Genomic DNA, 20,951 nt, shown 5'->3' on the forward strand with positions numbered 1-20,951 from the left:
AACATGAAAACTTTTTCTTGAGAAATGTACATTCATTGTATTAAAAGTTTAAAATTTTATATTTTCAATGTAAAAGTTATCTTTTAATTTCATTTTTAGTTTCTTAACTTGTGCCCTAAGGACATAAGTTAACATGACATTTTTTTTATAGTAATTTTAGGGGTAATGTTAACCAGTACCCCTGTTCCGGGGCACTAATTAAAAAAAGCAAATGTAATAAATATTACATTGGAACTTGTATTGTCAACTCTTCAAAAACATAAAAAGTGTTATTCTTCATTTTAAAATTTTCTTTTTTAGGTTCTTTAACCAGTGTGCTCCATGACATTGGTTAACATGACCTTAATTTTGATAATGAAGTGTGAGGATTATTTTAGAATTTCTCAATCTAACTATTTATTTGTTACAAATTTAAGGAGCAAAATGACTATTATATCTTTTTTATAATGTTGGCATATAATAGTTTGAGTGTTAAGGTGTATATTAATCGTGACAAAAGTTATAGGTTGGGAATTTAAAGGAATAAAATGTACATGTTTTAACATGTGAAGGTCCTGTCGTTGCAAAGATCATATGGTTTTCGATTGCAATGCCTCCTTGACATTGGTTTTCTTGGATTCCCTTGAATGATAGAGGTAACCAAATTGTCACCATAATTGGCTCATTTGGCCTCTGACTTCCTAACTCATTGTGAACTATGAAAGTAACAATGTCGTGAAGTTGTTTAGGCCTAACATTGTTGTGCATATGTCAAACATTGTCTATGGCTTGGCGAATTTAATTTTTAGTGGTTTTGGTCGTAATGTCAAATCAAGTGTGACAATTTGTTGTCTAACTTGAAAGTTGGTTGAATAATCGGTTAATAACTCTCAATTGTGATTTCATTTGTGCTTAAAATGATTACACTATAAAATGAACTTTGTTCCTCGACCATTAACCGCTTAAATCTTCCAAAAAGTGACAAGTACAAAGTTTTTTTGTGAGCTACTAAACTAAGAAACATTGTGAAAGAGATACATTGTGAAAAATAGCTCATTTAATTAATTTAGTGTGTCAAATAAAATGCACGAGTACGCTATTTATCGGCAACCCTGGTCTTAATGGCCAAAATATTGTGGCCCACAAAATCTACTCTTGCCCGACTATTTTTGCAAGTTGTGCGTCATAATAAATAAAATTATTTATGGAGAGTAATTAAGATTCATCGCAAATAAAATAATAATTAAGAAAAAACGTGGATCATAATTAGAGCTGTCAAAACGGGCGGCCCGGCCCGTTTAGCCCCGGCCGGGCCGGGTCAAGGGCTTTTAAGGGCCGGGCTAAAAAGCCCGGTTTGAATATGGGCTGCAAAAAATGAGCCCGAGCCCGGCCCTATACGGGCTCCCGGGCTAACGGCCCGGCCCTGGCCCGTATTTTTTTCTTCCCTTTTCCATTCTTTTAAGTACGGAACATACATAAATATGCCGGGCTAACGGGCCAGCCCGGACCCGTATCAGTCTCTCACACACATAGACCACAAAAAAAAAAAAAAAAAAAACAGTTGTATTTTTTGCGGGCTTCCGGGCAGCCCGGAGCCCGGACGGGCTAGCCCTAACGGGCCAAGGGCTTTTACGGGCCGGGCTAAAAAGCCCTCTTCAATTTCGGGCTCCAATTATTCGGCCCAAGCCCTACATTTTATTCGGGCTTTCGGGCCGGCCCTTACGGCCCGGCCCATTTTGACAGCTCTAATCATAATAAATAAAATTCATTGTAAAATCTCTCAAATAGAGAGTAATTAGATCATATTATAGATCAATAAAGTAGTCGTGACACACTTGAATTGACAAAGGATTTTATTGTAACGTTCTCTCACAAAGAGCAATCATCATATCAAAGACTTTGTATCACTTAGATACAAACTTTTCATTTACGTACAATGAGCCGTATTGGCAACAACATTTATTAACAATCTATCTATCTATCTATCTATATTTATATATATCTTTGAATTAGAAGCTTGAACTATTCTTATGCAAGAGCTTTGATGATGTGGCATGTCTAAATGAACTCTAATTTTTCATTCTCTATTGATACTTTGCCACTCTCTTTTAACTATTACTCTAATAATTCATTCATTATTTAACCTCCATTAAATCAATTTAATGTTTAGTGAAATATGAATGGATAAATAAGAATAGGCCCATCTTTTCCATTATTTGCCTTAGCTTTCCACTAAATCAATTATTTACGTTGCTTATATGGTTGATTTAATTGCACGTCCATTAGAATTCTAACTCATAGACATCATGATCAACGAGTCCTTATATTTTCAGTGTGGCATAAATTGTTGCCTAACTTATACGTTATTATGTGTTTTATTCGGTTTATGTTATGTGTTGTGGATGATTGAGAAGAAAATCAATACTTTGCTAATAAATAAAAAAGAAAAGAAAAACATTATTTTGTAAACAACAGCTAATATCAAAATAGAAAAAAACAATAACAAAAAAGAAAAGAAAATAATAGTATAGTATTGCACACCCTTCAAAAAATAAAAATCGTATAGTATTGCATAAAAAAAATTCACCCTTAAGTACCCACCGTGTTAATAGAAGAAAATAGGGTTAAGTATGTTTAATTTTGCTTGAGCCATTCTTAAACAAACATTGTCATAATGTGGCACATCTAAATTTTTTTTTTCTCTTACAAGTAAACCAAACTTGGATTATTTATAGATTGGGATTGTGACGATGTGGCACACTTAAACTTCACACCCTCTCTTAATATTATCTAATCTAATAATCCAGTCTAATAAAGTAGCTAAGTTGGAGTTAAGAATAAACTTCTCACTCATTCTAATTCAATTGTTGTCTAAAATTGTTTAAATTCATTTTTTTACATATTTGGTTAAAATCGGTTCACCCTTTCATATCATTAGTTTACTCTCTCCATGCAACATGGATCATATGTGGTTTTTTGTTTTGTTTTTCTTTCATTTAAGATTCATGCACTATTGTTACGTTCTGCTGAAGAAAAAAAATCCCACTTGAGTCCGCCCTCATCCATTTTGCTCAATCAGAGATATGCAAGGATTGAAGAAAAAGTGAATTTGCTTCGACATTTTAGTTCCATTTCAAACATTAGAAGATGGAATTCCTATTTATTTTATTTATTTTGAGACACGATTATTGCAAGATACGTTGGTGATATTACTCATTCAAATTGTTTATATTCATTTTAATTATTTTGGATTCAACTATAATGCACCTTTGAAATTTCATGGATAATTGATTTTGATCCAATTTGTGAAAAATCCTCAAATACATGTAGAATTATCATATATGGATAATTGGTAATTTTCTATTTGTATCTATATATACTAAATTGTAAATTAAGGTTGACGATTGATTCATTCTTAAACACATATTGTGATGATGCAACACCTCTAGGAAAGTTGAAAGCTCAACTACTCTCTTAATCTATCTATATCTAAGCTTGAGTTACAAAATTTCCCACCCTTTCTTATTCTATTGCCTATTGGTAACATTAACATATACTACTTCATGTGTCTTTTGTTCTTATTCTTTACTAGTCATTCATTACTATCTATCTTTCATTTCCCATCAGATGTAAAAAACACTTCAGTTACTTCACTTCATGCAAGTTGCATAATGAATGCATTATAATTCATTTTATTAATATTGAGCAGTTACATTTTAAAATTAATCATATTCTTAATCAATCCTCTTACACTCACAAGTTTACTATAAAGTTCCTCATTTTTTTCATTTCTTCTTACATTTCATTTTTTGATAGTTTTAATTTTCTCTTCAAGTTTCGTGTGTGTTTCTATTTCTATAATTTTCCGTATTCCCTAATGGATTTTTTTTCTTTGATTTTACATAGGCAGATTTTGGGAAAAGGAAGAGTTTTGTTGAAAGGACACTTCATATATGAAATGGTGGTTGTATTTTTATTTTATTGAAATTAAAGTATTTTTTTATTATTATTTTTTATTTAACATTGTTATGAGATCAAGAGTTCACTAAACATGTGGAAGGAAACATATTAAAAATGCATAAAAAATAATATTTTTTTTATTCATTTTTATTAAAAGCCAGCATGTGGTTGTTCCTATAACTATTAGAGATTTTTCCTTCTCAACTAATTGCCATAAGAAGGAGGTGGATTTGGATGGAGCTTACAAGAAACTCAAAACTCTCAACACCAAAAATTCAAAAGGGTCGAACAAGATAACGTAAGAATCTTTATCTATAGGTGTTAGTTTAATTGATCAAGTATCCATGTCTTCGTAATAAGAGAAGGTACTCTTATTATGATTTTAACTGAATAGTTTCTTATAAGAGTTGTTAACATCAAGGCCTTGGTAACAAATTGTAGAAGCACACGCCTATTCAATGCCTAGGTAACTAATTGTAGAAGCACACATCTATTCAAAATTCTAATGGAACTTTCTTGATCTTCGTGAAATTGGAGACAAAATCATGTTTTGATGATTTGAACGCAACATCATGGGAATTTAACCCTTGACCATGAAATTGGCTGATCTTTATACTTTCCATCAATTGAGTTTCCTACAATTAAGAGTAAATTTGGATGCAGCTCATGGAATTGTCTAACTATACTCACATTCTTTTGGGCAAGTTTTATTATTACTTTATTTTAAGGATAATTAAAAGACTTTATTATGATTTAGTTGTTTTCTTTTAATTAAAGTTTAATAATTTTATTAGCAATATTTTTAGATTTGATTTAATAAGTTTATATGAATTATATATATATTTGAAAGTATGAGGTTAAGGTTGAATAAGTATTTATGTCAATTATATATTTATCTTCTATATTATATTGTAAAGTAAGTTTGAATTACTCTTGATCTAAAATTGCGATGATATGGTACCTCTAAGACTTTCCTATTAATTAAATTTGACTCATTATTCTTAAGCTTTGATTATGCATATGTGTCACCTCTAAAAAAATTCTCGCATATAGTATAACTTCTCACCCTTTATTATTCTATCTAATCTAATAATTATAATAATGCAAGTAATTTTAAGTTATAAAACCTATCATTCTTTCTTAATATATTTGTAGTTATTATTTATCCTCCATTAAAAAACACAGAGAGTAGAAAATGTGAGAAAGAGATAGTCAAAAAAAGAGTGAGAAATAAATTAAAAAGAATCAGACGTAAACGCATTGAGACAAAGAATCATTGTATTAGAGATCTAGTAAACAAAAGGAGGCTAGAACTGCCACATTGTCCTACTGCCAGAGGCGGAGCCAGGGGTGGCAAGGGGGAGCCACCACCTCCCCATTAATTTTTTTTTTAATTTTTGTATAGGCTGGAAATTACTATATTGTCCTTGAGTTACAATGAAAATTACAATTACCACTTTCATTTTTCCCTTTCTGAACCGTGATTCCTCCTTCTCTTTTATCGTTTTCAGTTCAGACTTCATCCGTCTCCATCTCTCCTCACAAACCCTAATTGAATAACTGTAAGCTATTGATTCTGATTCAATTTCCTTTTGTTTGATACTGATTTTATTTTATTTTCTTTTATTTGTTAATGAATTTGGTTTTTAATTTGCTTTCTCCTTCAATTTTTATCAGATTTTGTGTGAAATTGAAACTGAAGAGAGAAAAAAGGGAAGGGAAATAGAAACTAAAGTTAGTGTGAAATTGAAACTGTGATGCTAAGATTTTGTATACTATTAGTGTTAATTTGTTTCTATCATTGGTTTTTGTTAGTGAGAAATTGAAACTGTGATGCTCATATTTTGTGCACCGTTAGTGTTAAATTTGTTTCAATTCACTTTTCTAAACATATTACAAAATACAAATGAATTGCAGTAGATTGATTCAAACTTCAAAGGGACTATAAATTTGTTTCTATCACGTTTCTACTGATATTTTGAGTAATCCTAACTACATTAACCGAAATCCAAGTCTTTACTCACTTCTTAAGCTTGAATTAGGTTGATTATATATTTTAGTTTATTTTGATGGCGGCCAGCCGGCCACCCCAAATTTTTTTGTCTGGCTCCGCCACTGCCTACTGCTATATATGAAGCAGACGTTTAACAAAATTTGTGAAGCATGACAAGTTTGAGGAGTTGAGGAACAAGATGAGTGTCGCATCTTTGGAGCATCTATTTATCTATATCTTCTTCTCTTTGTAAACTAAACTTGGCTCACTCTAATGCTAGGATTGATGTAACACCTCTAAAAAAAGCTTAATTTATACTCTCTAATTATTCTATCTAATAAACTAATCTAATACGAAACTTCTCTCATTTGTTTTTTTTCACAATAATGCTAACTCAATCATACAATGCATTAGAATATAATGGGTTATCAACTCACTCTAGACAACCTTTAAAAATAAAATCACTCTAGACAAAAAATAACAAAGACGTTAAGTTAATGAACAGAAACACCATTGTTTTTCTATAGCCATGTTTTAAGAATCTAATAGTAATCGTTTATGCACCTAACAAACTATTCAAACATTCCATAATCTCTTACACTATCATCATTGGATGTAGGGTTGGGAATAGGCCAGGCCGGCCAACAGGGGCCTATGGTCTGGCCTGTTTAAGCCTGGCCTGGCCTAGCCTGTTTATTAAAAAGGTTAGGCTTAGGCTTTTTAAAAAGCCTATTTAAGTAATTAGGTCAGGCTTAGGCTATCAAAAAAGCCTATGAAGCCTAATAGGCCGACCTATTTATGCATGTTAGGCTTCACAGTGGACTTTTTAAATAGGCTTTAAAGCTTTATAGTGAAATAGGCTTTTAAGGCCTTATAGTAGTGATAGACAAATCTTACACTGAAATAGGCTTTGAGGCATATTAAGCCTATTTAAAAGTAGATAAAATGGAATGTTTAGTGACTTTAATAGTAAGTAGGCCTGTAAATAGGCTTTCAGGTCAGGGCATGCTTTTAAATAGACCAGGCCAGGCCAAAAAAATAGGCCTATGAAAGGCCATAGGCCAGGCTCAGGCCTGCAAATTTTTTCGTAGGCCAGGCTCAGGCCTATCAAAGCCTGGCCTATTCCCAACCCTAATTGGATGTATCTCTTAATTATAACCTACAAAATGGAAAAATTTAAAGCGTACTTTTTTTATGAATTCACACTCAACCCTTTATAACAACAACTTATGCCACATTCATTTTTACTCAATCCTGGGATGTTTCCACCATGTCTTCTATTGATGTCAATTTCACAACAAATACTTTTCTACACTTTTGTTGAAAATTGGTTGGTTATAATTTTAATTAAGGGATATTGTCCTATCAATTTTGTATCAATATATATTGAAAGAACACATTATTTTCTTAATAAGATTGATGCTGTTTTTTATTTTTAGAGAGAACACATTATTTTTTAACAAGATTGATGTTGTTTTTATTTTAATTTTGTTTTCATGTTTTATGCATAACAATTAGAGAGAACATTTTAAAGCTTTGTTACAACAAAGTCACGTAAAGAAGTTTAACCAATTGGTTTGATTGGCAACAATATGGTGCATTTAAAATATTAGAAACAATATTATATTTCAAGTTGGGGTAGATAATGTGGGAAAATTGGTGGATCAAATTAAAAATATTGCTTGGGTAGGGTTTTAGGCAAATTGCTAGCCGTATTTTGATTAAACTCGTGCAACGCACGGGTTATATACCTAGTGTACTATAAAGAGATTGTAAACACTTGGACCTCGTGGATATGAGAAGACAAATTACACTTTTTCTTAGTCAAACGTGGGTCATAATAAATAAAATTCATTGTAAAATTTCTCAAATGGAGAGTAATTAGATCAAATTTATTGTAAAATCTCTCAAATGGATAGTAATTAGATCATGTTGTAGATCAATAAAGTAGTCGCAACACACTTGAATTAACATAAGATTTTATTGTAACATTTTCTCACAAAGAGTAATCATCATATAAAAGACTTTGTATCAGTTAGATACAAACTCTACACTTACGTACAATGACCAGTATTGACAACAACATTTATTAACAATGTACTATAAAGAGATTGTAAACACTTAACCTCGCAGATATAAGAAGACAAATTAGGTTTTGTCTTAGTCATGATATTCTCTTGAATGATGAAGTAGACATGATTGGCTAACAAAGGATTTAGAAAAGATAAATGATTCGTAGGATTTCATAATATAGCCTATGGTGAAAGAATATACTTTGAAGTTTGCAACTGGTGGATTATAATGGATTAAATCCTTTTAGAATAAAAGGCAAAATCACTCTGATAGGGGTGGATTAGACCGACTATATGTTTGGAAATTGAACTAGTATAAAAATATTGTGTTATTCTCTCAATGTCATTCTTCTCATTATGTTTTGATTGTCTTATTTAGGTCAAGTTATTTATAGTTTAACTTCACATTCACATGTGCTTCAAATGAAGTTAAATGATTTCATAAAGAATTAACTTTAGTTTATAAAACTTTTTAAAAACTTTCCAAATATCATTACCTCTTTGTCGTGCCCGATCTAGGAGTGGGTAATAATGATCCACAACAATTGTCAATTTAAGAGAAAAATGGATAAATTTGGTTGGCAATTGAGTGAGATAGGGCGGGGGATGGTGGTGGAGATGGTTTGAAGGGGGATAAGAAGAAATGTGTGAAATTTGTGATTTTTGAGACCAAAGACCTCTATTTATAGAGTTTGGAGAGTATTTTTTTTTCTTCAAGAAACTAAATTAGCACATCCAAATTGACACCAGGGTGAATCAAACCTGAGACCTCGAGAGGTATTAAAAGAATTTGGAGAGTATTAAAAGACACACGATTTATTTTGACTCTAATTACATCTCACCAACTGAGCTTCAATCTAACTCTCAAGACACAAAATAAAAAGCCTTAGAAACAAATAAAATCATTTTGTCACTAATAAAATTTACTGACGCATGACAATTTATTTTCCGTCGGAGTTCTCAATCTAGAACTTAAAAATGTAGAGATTCACAAAATCTTGCTAAAGATGACATATAAAGTCTCTTAAATATTAGTGACCAACAAAGGTTCTTAGAATATAAGCACTAGATGAATTTTAGTCCACCTTCACCAAAAATCAATTGGAGTTATTTTCTCATAAAATAAATTTAATTCACAAAGCACAGGCCATAAAAACATATTAACATACTTTTTTCATTCTCAACGAAACATGAAAACTACATTGCCAATAATGAACTTTTCATGTTCTCGAGGAATTATCGATGAATTTGAAATGTAACATATATACAAGACATATCTCTCCTATAGTTTCGGGCTCACATGAAATCACACATACTATCCTCTTTTTTTATATTATCCCTTTTTTGTCGAGAAAGGTTATCAAATAATAGAAGATTGGTAAAATAAGAATGAATTCTGATGATTGGTATGTTTTTACGTTAACTCTTTACTAAGTACGACAAAGGGACAAATATAACACTTGATGTACCTAAGAGACATTTAATAATGTTTGAACTTTAGAAAGGTTGTTTAACAAGTTTATAATTGCTAAAAACTAGTTAAGGTGTATAAGAAAAGGATGAGTTTTATAAATTATAAAGTGATATAAGATCATATAATATCTCTTAAATGTAAAGTTAGAAAATATGGTTAAAGTTTTCAAGTTTACTTATCTCATGATTATCTTTTTTTCCTTATTTCTTGTTGCAATGAACGTTGATGGTAATCTAATTTTATCTTTTTTAAATTTCCTTAGTTACTTCCTATATAATATAATATTATAAATGTTAATATCATCCTTTTATTCCATTTTTTCATTACAGCGGTTATTGAATGTAATCAACATTCTGATTGTCCAAAAGATATGTGTCAATTTCATCTTAAGCCGAATTGTATTTTAATGAAGGTGCGGTTGTCAAATTTTTTCCCCAATTTCTACGACGGTATATGTGGATGTGATTGATCTATGTACCCATAAGATTCCGCAAGAAAATTCTACAAGATGTTGTTTTGTTGTTGTGGTAGCACCCACTAATTTGAATTCTTTTTTTGCTTTCTTTCTATTTTCATGAACCTTGTACTTTTGGATTTTTTACTCTAAGATGATTGAAATAAAATCAAAAAAATTCAGCAAATAATATTATTTAGATTTCTTTATAGATTTTATTTCTCGCTTTACAATTGATGAAATCTTAAGAATCACTTAGCAGAATCAAAAACTAATATAATAACAAAATCCTAAATAATGAGTAAAGAGTACATGATGAATGAGACTTACCAATCGATGGAAAGAGAAATTCCTAACAATAAAATTGTTTTTTTTAAGATTGGAGATCGATAAAGAGTGGACAATAATATGAATAGTTTGGATGATTTAGTGAGAGAGTTCTTGGAGTCTAGGATTTGAATTAATCATCTCATGTTAAACTAGAGATTTGGCTGAGGTATCAACTAATATTTCTCAACTGTGATTTTATTTCTTCAAACAATTTTTTTTGGATGGTGGCGGGGATTTGAACCCCGGACCTTGCATAAGCATTGTCCCTACCAACTGAGTTAAGCTCACGAGGACATTTCTTCAAACAATTAACACCGAGGATGAAACTTTGTCCATTTGTCGTGGGTTCTTTAAGTATTCCTATAGAGTGTTAGGTATGATTGTTTTGGGTTTTACTTTTGCATGGGTTGTGCGATAATTTTCTCTCGATAAGGGGCTCATGTCGCCCCTCACGTTTGAATGACAACTTCCCATTACATGGCGTGATCTATTGACAATATCCAACATGTGCAACACTTCCTTAAACATGCCTCGTTACTCATTGTTATTTGTTGTTAATGACACTATAAACAAGGAATGTAGGTTTGGTGCTTCATTATCCAACTCTAATAAATTTTAACTCGGTTTTATGTCTTCAAGGCCCGCGTGCCTCCTGAGTCAATTGACTTAAGAAAGAATCAACTTACCCTTATCTGGCTGACATAACATTTGCCTAATCTTCCATCGACTGAAGGGAATCTAACAAAACTTCCAATCCTATTTTTTCCAATTTCGAGTAACATGATAATTATGTTTAGCTGTAAACAAATGGCCTCATGTATTGCATTATTGATTGGTTTTCAAGCGATGAGGTGATGCGATATAACTGAACATGATGCACATGAACAATGTCATTGTGCAATAGAAACATTGTAATCAAGATAAGGAAGGATACAAATATTCAATTTTGTTGTCTATATGATCAATAAGTTGTCTGATTATTTGTTAAGTTGATTAATACAATTAAAGAACTATGTACGTGATAAACAAATTAACAAAATGTTATCGACATAAAAAACAATAATTAATCAAGAAATTGAGCTCAAGTGGTTAATGAGCTCGACCAAGAACGAATTGTTCGGGAGATCCCTAGTTCAATTCCTGGTGATGATAGAGCATCATATGGTGTCTTAGGCTATGTTTTTAGTTATTTTATTTACATTTAAAGACAATTTAGAGTTTATTTGGAGGAGTTGTTCATGGTTCGAGAGACATTTTATATTGTTTTCATTCGAGTCATTGTAATTCAATTTCTTCCTTAATCATGCAACTCCATATGTATTTTGAGTCTTTTTATTGAAAAATCATGTAATTCAGTAAAGCAAGACACCACATGGAGAATTATGGAAATTAAAATGAAAACAGATGCTACTTAAAAGGTTTTTGAAGATAATATAATTGAGGAAAATTCATCCCAAGACGGAAGAACGATCTAAAAAGGACAAAAAATTGCAGATCGCGTGGTAAAAACACGCTTGCGGATGGAATAATCTAGGGCGGCTACCTAATGCGATTAGGGGTGTTCGCAGTCCAGTTTGGATCGATTTTGAGACAGAAACTCATTCGATCCAAAGTTAAAATTATACGCGGTTTGGTTCGGTTTTGGATGATTAATTTTAAAAAACCGATCTGATCCAAATGCGGTTTTAATTTGGATTGATTTTGTGATATCAAAATTACAAACTGTAACTTTTTCATTAATAATAATCTTATAAAAATATTATAAAATAATAGGTTCAATACAAAATATAACATATGATTTATAAAAAAATAACTGTACAGAATAAAAATGATTGATTATCTTTGATACATAAGAAATAGAAACAAAATTGATTAAATTATACTCATACGTTGTTAGACATGCGAATATACTCAAAACCTAATATCATATTGTGCAATTAGTTAAACTTGCCACCATAAACTCCTTATACTGCTTAGTAAATTGCTTCGTTGAACGACAATCACTGTAAAGACGATGAATTATCACTTTATTATTTGTTATGATTTTGTGTACTTGCCAATTCGTCCATCACTTGACCATACTATACTTACGTCATAGCTGAACTCTAAATTATCAGGATTCGGTTCTATGGAAATCCGGGGGTTAACATAAAAGAAAATTAAGCTAGAAAGTTAAAATCCACCAAATTGAAATTTTAATTCAAAAATGAAATCCGTGAATTTTTTTAGAACCTCTTTGTTCATAATGAGCAAGTAATTATGATTGATTTTTTTTTTTTTTTTAACACATTCTATTGTTTAAAATTCATACAAGTCATACTAAATTATGTAAGATCCATATAAATTTAATTGGATTATAGGCGAATATATTCATAATGGATTGGGAACGATTGCCCCCCCCCACCCCAATATTTTTTTACTTAATTGTTCTTTGGTAATTATTCAATACATATATTATTTTTGACTATGAAGTAAGGCATTTACCCATTACGTGATCTTTTAAAAATATTAGTACAAACATAAAAAATATATAGTTTTAGGTTTTTTGTTTCATTTAGTTTAAGTTTTTATTATAAAAAAAAGTCCATTTGAAGTTTTTATCATGTAGACAAACAAATCCATTTTGATGTTAGTTAGAAGAAAAAGAAAATCCATTTTGATGTTGTGAAGTAATAAGTTAATTTTTGGTAGTATTATGGGATTTGTTTTGGTAGTGAAAGTAATAAGTTAATTGGAGCAACATTTTCTTTTCAACGCTCTTTTTTAAAAATAAATATTTTTTATTTGTTTAAATCAAAAAGAGTGTTACCGTTGAAAAAAAAGGGTGTTCCTAACATTTTTCAACAATGTATATAAATTGTCACTTATAAGTTTAAGGTTTAAATATGGAAATGGTCCCTACAAATATTTAGTTCCTGCAAATATATAATATTTAGTTTTGGTCTTTGGTGTTTTGTTTTAATCTTTATAAAATTATTTCATATTGAAATTGGCCTCTATAATATTCATTTTAGTCCTCATTTTGAAGGACTAAAATCAAATATTCTACATATTACAAGGACCAAATCCAATATAAATCAATTTTACAAGAACTAAAACAAAATAGCAAGGACCAAAACCAAATTTTTTATATTGACAGGGACTAAAATAAAAAAAAATATTTTTACAAAACTAAAACCAAAATGTCAATATTTGGATTTTGATATTTAAGCCTAAGTTCAAAATAGTTTTTTTGGCCAAACAGAGCAAAGAATGGCGACGGAGAACACCGCAACAATAAACCCTACCCACCCAAAACAACCAAAAGTGGTGGTCATAACCGGCCCCACTGGCTCCGGCAAATCAAAACTCGCCGTCGATTTAGCCTCACACTTCCCCATCGAAGTAATCAATGCTGATTCCATGCAAGTCTACCGTGGCCTCGATATTCTCACCAACAAACTCCCCTTCTCTGAACAAAACGGTACCACCGTATTCTACTCGCACCTGATCCCTCCCTCCTCCTTCGTTTCTCTTTCTGTTTTTTTTTTTTGAATTTTGTTTTCGTTTTTTTGTTTGTTGAAGGTGTGGTGCATCATCTATTGGGTTGTGTAAATCCGAATTTGGAGTTCACTGCTAAAACTTTTCGTGATTCTGCTATTCCCGTAAGTTCCAAAGATGATATAAGATTTTTTTTTTATATTTTTTTGAATTTTAGTTGATTAATTAATATTTGTTTTTTCAGATTATTGATGAAATATTGTCTCGTAATCACTTACCTGTTATTGTTGGTGGTACTAATTACTACATTCAGGTGAATTTTTGTGTTCTATCATTTTTAAACCTTCAATTTACTATTTAGTATCTAATATCTATGCACAATCAGAACTCTAGAAAAATATAATCAATAATTTTTTAAAGTATTCTCAATCTATTAAGTTAGGATTTAATTTGTATACACTGATGGGGTTGGGTAGCTCAACTGGTTTGAAGGATAAGGAGTTGGAGGTCCAATCTAATCTAACTATTAGTAATTACTAACATTTGTCATTTTTAAAAAAAGTTGTATACATTGACAGTGTAAAATTCTTTTACACATGCATCTGATCAAATCACTCTATGATTCCATGACTTGATTAAGTTAGTTCCTAAAATATCCCTTCAAATATCCATTTGGCATGACTTGATTGGATGCATGTGCAAAGAAGTTTTACACCGTTGGTGCATAGAAATTAATATCTTAAGTTAGTCCCTTGGTTACTTTCGGAATAGGAGTACTAGTTTCAAAATTAATTTGATAGATTAATAATAGTTGAATGATTTTTTACTACATTTTTATAGTTCTGGGCGCAGACCGCTGTTATAACACTATAGCATAGCATAATATATGAACAAACAAGTCAGTATTGTTAGGATACACTATTTAGTACAAACTATTAAGTGTGTCAAAGTAGCTGCTTTTGCGGCGCTATAGCACTGTAGCCTAGCGGAAATTTGAACGAATTGCTGTTTTCTGCTTTCTGCAATTGACAACATTGCAAACAGGAAGATAGTTTAGTGATCAAATTAAATGTTTAATGGCTATCTTTGAGTTTAACTATTATGGAGTGACAATGCTATATTTTTTTTTTATACAACTATAAGAGAAACTATTAAAGAAGATCTAGAGATTAATGAGTTGGATAGAGATATCAAATATGATATACAATAGAATATTACGGCGCCCATGTAGCCGGCCCCACTTAGTGGGATAAGACTTGGTTGTTGTTAACATCATGGTGACATAGTATTGGATACATGTGTTCAACTTTACTTTTTGTTGATAGTAATTGAAGCCTGTTATTTTTATCTTGCAATATAATGTAATTTCTCATCCATTTTTCTTATCCTTGTGTGCTTTATATGACTTTCTATTCTTACTATATTTGGATTTGTTTCGAGGTACCAGGTTCTATTTTTTATTTTTTATTTCTTATACCTTGACACTTCTCCCTGTTATGCTCTTCAGGCTCTTGTGAGTCAGTTTCTGCTAGATGACTCGACGGATGATTTGAGTGAAAGCTATTTGGGTGACTCACCTGGTAAACTTCTATCGGGTTATCTAATTTTTCACTTGGTTCAATTAGTGTATGCTTGGCTTCTATTATTTCCAGTTCAATTAGTGTATACTTAGCTTCTATTATATTTGTAACATTGTAGGTATTACAGGATTTGATACTAATTTTGTTGCTGAAAATGATAGTTCAAGCAACAGTTATGATTTGCTTAAAGATATTGATCCAGTTGCAGCAAATAGAATCCATCCAAATAACCATAGGAAGGTCAGAGGAGTAATTTCATTATTTTTTCTTCTTGAGACACAGTATACAAAGGGTCAGAGGAGTAATTTCATTATTTTTTCTTCTTGAGACACAGTATACAAAGGGCCATCTTATTCATACAGTTAGAGTTATATAAAACAGTTTATGCATGTATAAAATTGTAATTCTAATTTTTATGATTTTAAGAGAAGTTTTTAAAGTTCCGACTTACAATACATTTAGTAGAAGCATTATGCACTTTCAATTAGTCTCTGAGGCAAGCTTTTTGATTTATTTGAATTTCTTAACTGGGGATGGCATATTACACATGATTAATTTTTTCGTTTGCAGATAAATCAATACATTAGTTTGTACTCTCGAACTGGTGTTCTTCCCAGCAAAGTTTTTCAAGGACAGGCTGCAGAGGTTTGTTATCTTCTTTGACATTCATGGACTAATTGCTAATTCACTACCAACTCTTTAACCTTAGACGTGGTTTCTTTCAAGGTGTATAATTAGAATGATTTTCTTGGAAATATAATTTCGTGGAAAGTTGAAAAACTTGTTTGGTACATGTTTAATATTTATAAGGATATTTTTAAAAATTCAAACGGCCATAGGACGAGGTGGGAATTCAAGATATTTTTTAGTATAACACTATAACTTCCATTTTCATGTAAGTGGAAAGAGGACACTCACTCTCAGCATGGGAATAAAAATGAATACACAGGAATGTCATGTCCCCTGGAAACAATAATACTCTTTCGAAATTATTTAAGTTTGTACCAATCACGATAATGTCAGTTAAATATTTTTTCCTGTTCTTTAAATAATGTTGGTCTTGCTTGTGGCAGGGCAGAAGTGGGGTCAAGCTGATAACTTAAGATATGCTTGTTGTTTTATAAGTGTGGATGCATCTCTCCCAATACTGGACAGATATGTAGAGCAGAGGGTAGATGACATGATGGATGCAGGTTTACTCAATGAAGTCTATGATATTTATACTATGAATGCAGATTACACCAGAGGTTTGCGACAGGCCATTGGTGTCCGCGAATTTGAGGATCTTCTAAGAACTAGTGTTTTCAAAAACATAAATCAAAGAGAGGGGGAATTAATTGATGGATCAAGCTTAGAAAATAGTGAGCCATTGTTTGATGGCAATTTGATGGCATGGTTGAGATCTTTCTCTGATACTAAGTCCACAACTCTTTTGGAAGATGCAATTGAGAAAGTAAAGGTTAATACCAGGAGACTTGTCCGCCGTCAGGTAAAACCGTAAAAATAATGTTATTTGTTCTATGGCTTTCTGAACAAGCATGATTCACAGAACATTTCTTTTGGTTAGATATGCAAGGGAACTGAAAATGAGTCATTTTTGTGATAATTCAGACAACATAAAATAGAAAATCACTCTAGATGCTTCATTTATAGGACATTATTTCGGATGGAAGCTTGCACAATATTGGGAATTTTGTTTTTGTTTTGGGGTCTATAAGATTAAGATTCAGTTTATCAATTTTCGAATCAGTATTGGTTTCTTTTGTCCTGTCTAAAATTTTGTTCTCACTTCTGTAATGTGGCATGTTGTTACTAAATACCATGCTAGTTTGAAGAAATAAATTTGAAGTCTAAGATTGATATTGAAGTTTTGTTCATGACAGAAGAGGATGCTCAGTCGACTGGAAACATTGTTTGGTTGGGACATACACTACGTTGATTCTACAGAATCAATATTAAGTAAGCTGTCCCAATCTTGTAAATTTTCTGTTTTTATCTTTTCATGAATTAACTTTTAGAATTATGTATTGATTTAGATATTCTATATTTTAGGCAAATCAAATGATATATGGAATAGACAAGTGGTTGAATCAGCTACAAAGATAGTAACAACATTCGTGAGTGAGAATGGAAGCTTGTTGTCAACCTTTGGGATGTCAAATGGCACTGGGACAAAAATAATCCAAAGGGACCTCTGGACTCAATACACATGCAAGGTCAGATAGGAAAATGCATTATTTTGCTTAGTGACCAATCACCCTTGAATCAAACTTTTTTTATAATATGTTTGAGTTCTTGACGCCATTCTCTACTACAAATTGCAACCAAGAAAATTTAAGAGGAAGCAGAATTTTTAAACTACCAGATTAAAGTTTATCTGGAAATTTATATTTGAATACCCAAATTTTTTCTGTTTAAACAATACACTAAATTTACAGAACACGCAATGTCTGCTGTACTAGCGTAACAATGTTACAAATTCATTATGTCTTCACACTTAATATCATTTATCACAGTTTGTCTTTATTCTCTACGCGGGTATACTTTGATTTTGGCTCTTATATTTATAGGGGTGAACGATTGATGTGGAATAATTGTTTTGAACATTCATAGGATCCTGTTGCAACACTGTCAAACATATTATGTTTCTTATGACCTTTCTGTTGACAGGCCTGCAATGATCGGGTTCTTAGAGGATTACATGAATGGGAACAACATATACGTGGCCGTGGGCATCGTAAACGCATTTCTAGTCTCAAGAGCAAGGCAAAAGGTCTTAGTTTTGTGGAAAAGAAGTGCGAGCCATCTGAGCACGAATGCTCAGATATATTGTAGTTTGAAATACACTCCAGATATGAAAGATATGGATCACTTGTCATGGAAAGAATTGAGAATGGATGTATTCACACCTTTTTATCTAGCATAGTTTTTCCGCTGGATATTTTTGGGCACGTGCAATCCTTTTTGTAACTTTTGATGATATAGAAACATATGTAAAATAGAATTAGATCGCAGGGAATTAGAAGTATTAGAAATATTTGTTTTCTGAATGTTATTTATGGACAAAAAGTCTAATTTGATAATTAAATTAAGACTTAAGTATACTTTTGATCCTCTAAGACTTAAGTATACTTTTGATCCTCTAACTTTCTTAATGTTGCGATTTTGGCCCCTAAGAAAAAAATAACAAATTTAATCCTCTATATTGTAGCCTCTTTGCAATATTAGTTCTTTTGTCTAAATTTGACACCAAAGGGTGATGACTAAATTGGTACTGAGAAGGGTTTTCAAACTTGGAACAACAATCCCTTCAAGATAATGAAGGGAAGAAAGTTCATGATTAGCATATTTGATTCCAAGTTTTCCATCATATGTGTTGTTAGCTTTCCTGCAAGAGGATAATAGTAAACCAAAGCCTTTGAGAGGGATTCTTTAATCACACAAGCATGGTCTTTTTGGTCATTTGGGAACTCAAGATTGGATTTGTAAACATAAATTGTTTGATAGAGAATGTTGATGTTAGGATCAATAGTGGAAAGTGAAAGAATTTCAGGTGTGGCATGGAGGGTTTAGCAATCATAACTGAAGAAATTGTTTGATTCTCGACGCTTTGCACAAAGGTATATCTAATGATTGATGTGGTGCTATCTAATGCAGAGTTACAAATAAGCGCCTAACAAACATTTATAATGTGTTTTAAAAACCATTTCTATTGCTAATACTACTTTCATCAACGGATGCCAAGTAACACCTCGGACAGAAGGACTAGGGAAACCCTTCACAAGAATGAACAAAGAAAATATGAATGCAAAAGGCCTGTGTATTATTTAGCAGGAAATACTGTCTACTTATACAGCCATAAGAAAAGTAGAAAGGCAGAAACGTTGCTACTAATTGACATAACTGATGCCTAAATAAAAGGAAATCAAATCAGCCACTTAATCTTTATTGCCTATAATTTAGGAGAATCATAACTGACTGTGCAGCTTCATGGGTCATTCATTAAACAATAAGCCCAACCAACTAAAGAATATTCAACCTTTTAGCCTACTAAGCATATGCAGAGTTTCCATTAAGTTTATTTAGCTGCAGCTTGCTACTTTTATGGTCCATTCCGATCTCGAAATCTCAACTTCTTTAATCTAACGAGGAGGTCTTAAATCGTGGTCACAGTAACTATTGCAGTCACGTCACAATCCTTGATATTGAAAAGAATCATGGTCAAATGAGGCTATGTGACCTTAATCAGGGTCGTTTTGAGGTCACAGAGACATCAAAAAACCTGATGTCGTGATCTTTATCGCGGTCACATACCTTTATAAAAAACCTTAATCAACACTTTATGGTATAAGATTTAATCCAACGACTGATATTTAGCTGGAGAGGATTCAAGTCTCTCTCTCCATACCATCTATAATTATATTTGTTGTTTGACAGGGGAAAAGACATTGAAAGTCATGAAATGCTAAGCCAAGGTTTTACTCATGCCTTCTTGATGACATTCAATCGGAAACAGGATTTGAATGCTTCACCCAAATCATTTTGAGTTCTCCAAGATATTTTCAATTGCTCTTGAGAAGATTGTGGTGCTGGATTTTCCATCTAACATTGTCAAAGCACTAGCATGATCTTGAAGATATTCAAGCAATTTAAAGTTTTCATATTTGAATAGTATGCATGTGTGTGTAAGGATCAAATATTTTCAGTTTGTTTTTGCTAGTTCTCATGCAATTTCAACTTGTTATAGAAGAACATTCCATAAATTTGAAAATAGAATTGCATGAGTATGTTTTCATTGATTTATTTGTGCTAGTCTCTTTGGAAGAGTTTATGACAATCAACTTATGGCATGTCCATTAGCTGATTTCAACTTATTTTTATAAGCTCTTCAAGATAACTTATAATAAAAACAATTTATAGCTTATATTAAAAAGTTTGACTTTATTTGATCTTATGCTATAGAAATAGCTTTTATAAAAAGTGCTTACCAATATGTTATAAGCGATTAATTAAGATGTTTATCGAAACAAAGATTAATTCTCTCCCAATAGTTTCTACCATCTTTTGTGTAACAGCACATTTAATACGTCTCCAATATCAAACATATTAAAAGAAATTCACAAACAAACACAGAGATTGTTACAAAGGGAGAGTGTACTAAACTATTCAAAGTTAAGGAACTGCGGTCAAGATCTTCATCCACTGCGCATGAAAAACATCATTTACTTTGTCTAACAAAGCCTAAACAGAAAAGCAACTTTAGGAGGCCATTAAATGATTATCAATAGTGAAAGTAATGTGGCTTGATGACTAATTTGGAATAAGTTAAAATACTTTATGAAGGATGGGCTTCAAAAGTTCTACACCAATATACCTCAAAGTAATGTGGCTTTTACTAGTGACATGAAAAAGGAGGAAAAAGAAAGTCTTTAATCCAGCAATGGGACCAACATGGAAATAAATTTGGATTTAGTGTCTCTCTAGGCCTCTTTACCAATTTTAAAAAAATTGGACCAGAGATCCAACCGATTAGACATCTAGATCACGGTTCAATTAGTTCAACCACAATTAAACCAAATGATAAATAAAAAGAAGTTAAAATGATAAAAATTAGTTGAATCAATTGCAA

General features: G+C 31.6%; 1 protein-coding gene across 1 annotated transcript; it reads left to right on the plus strand.

Moving 5' to 3' along the window:
• The first annotated feature begins 13,472 nt into the window (after nt 1-13,472).
• LOC11423823 (tRNA dimethylallyltransferase 2) lies at nt 13,473-18,441 on the plus strand. Its single transcript, XM_003606192.4, has 10 exons — nt 13,473-13,725; nt 13,827-13,906; nt 13,987-14,055; nt 15,250-15,322; nt 15,441-15,562; nt 15,893-15,967; nt 16,401-16,811; nt 17,206-17,281; nt 17,375-17,538; nt 17,993-18,441. The coding sequence occupies exons 1-10, from the start codon at nt 13,515-13,517 to the stop codon at nt 18,155-18,157; spliced, it is 1,446 nt and encodes a 481-aa protein (XP_003606240.1). The 5' UTR covers nt 13,473-13,514; the 3' UTR covers nt 18,158-18,441.
• Nucleotides 18,442-20,951: the final 2,510 nt, after the last annotated feature.

The sequence above is a fragment of the Medicago truncatula genome, chromosome 4 (genome assembly GCF_003473485.1).
Source record: "Medicago truncatula cultivar Jemalong A17 chromosome 4, MtrunA17r5.0-ANR, whole genome shotgun sequence".
NCBI classification, from domain to species: Eukaryota; Viridiplantae; Streptophyta; class Magnoliopsida; order Fabales; family Fabaceae; genus Medicago; species Medicago truncatula.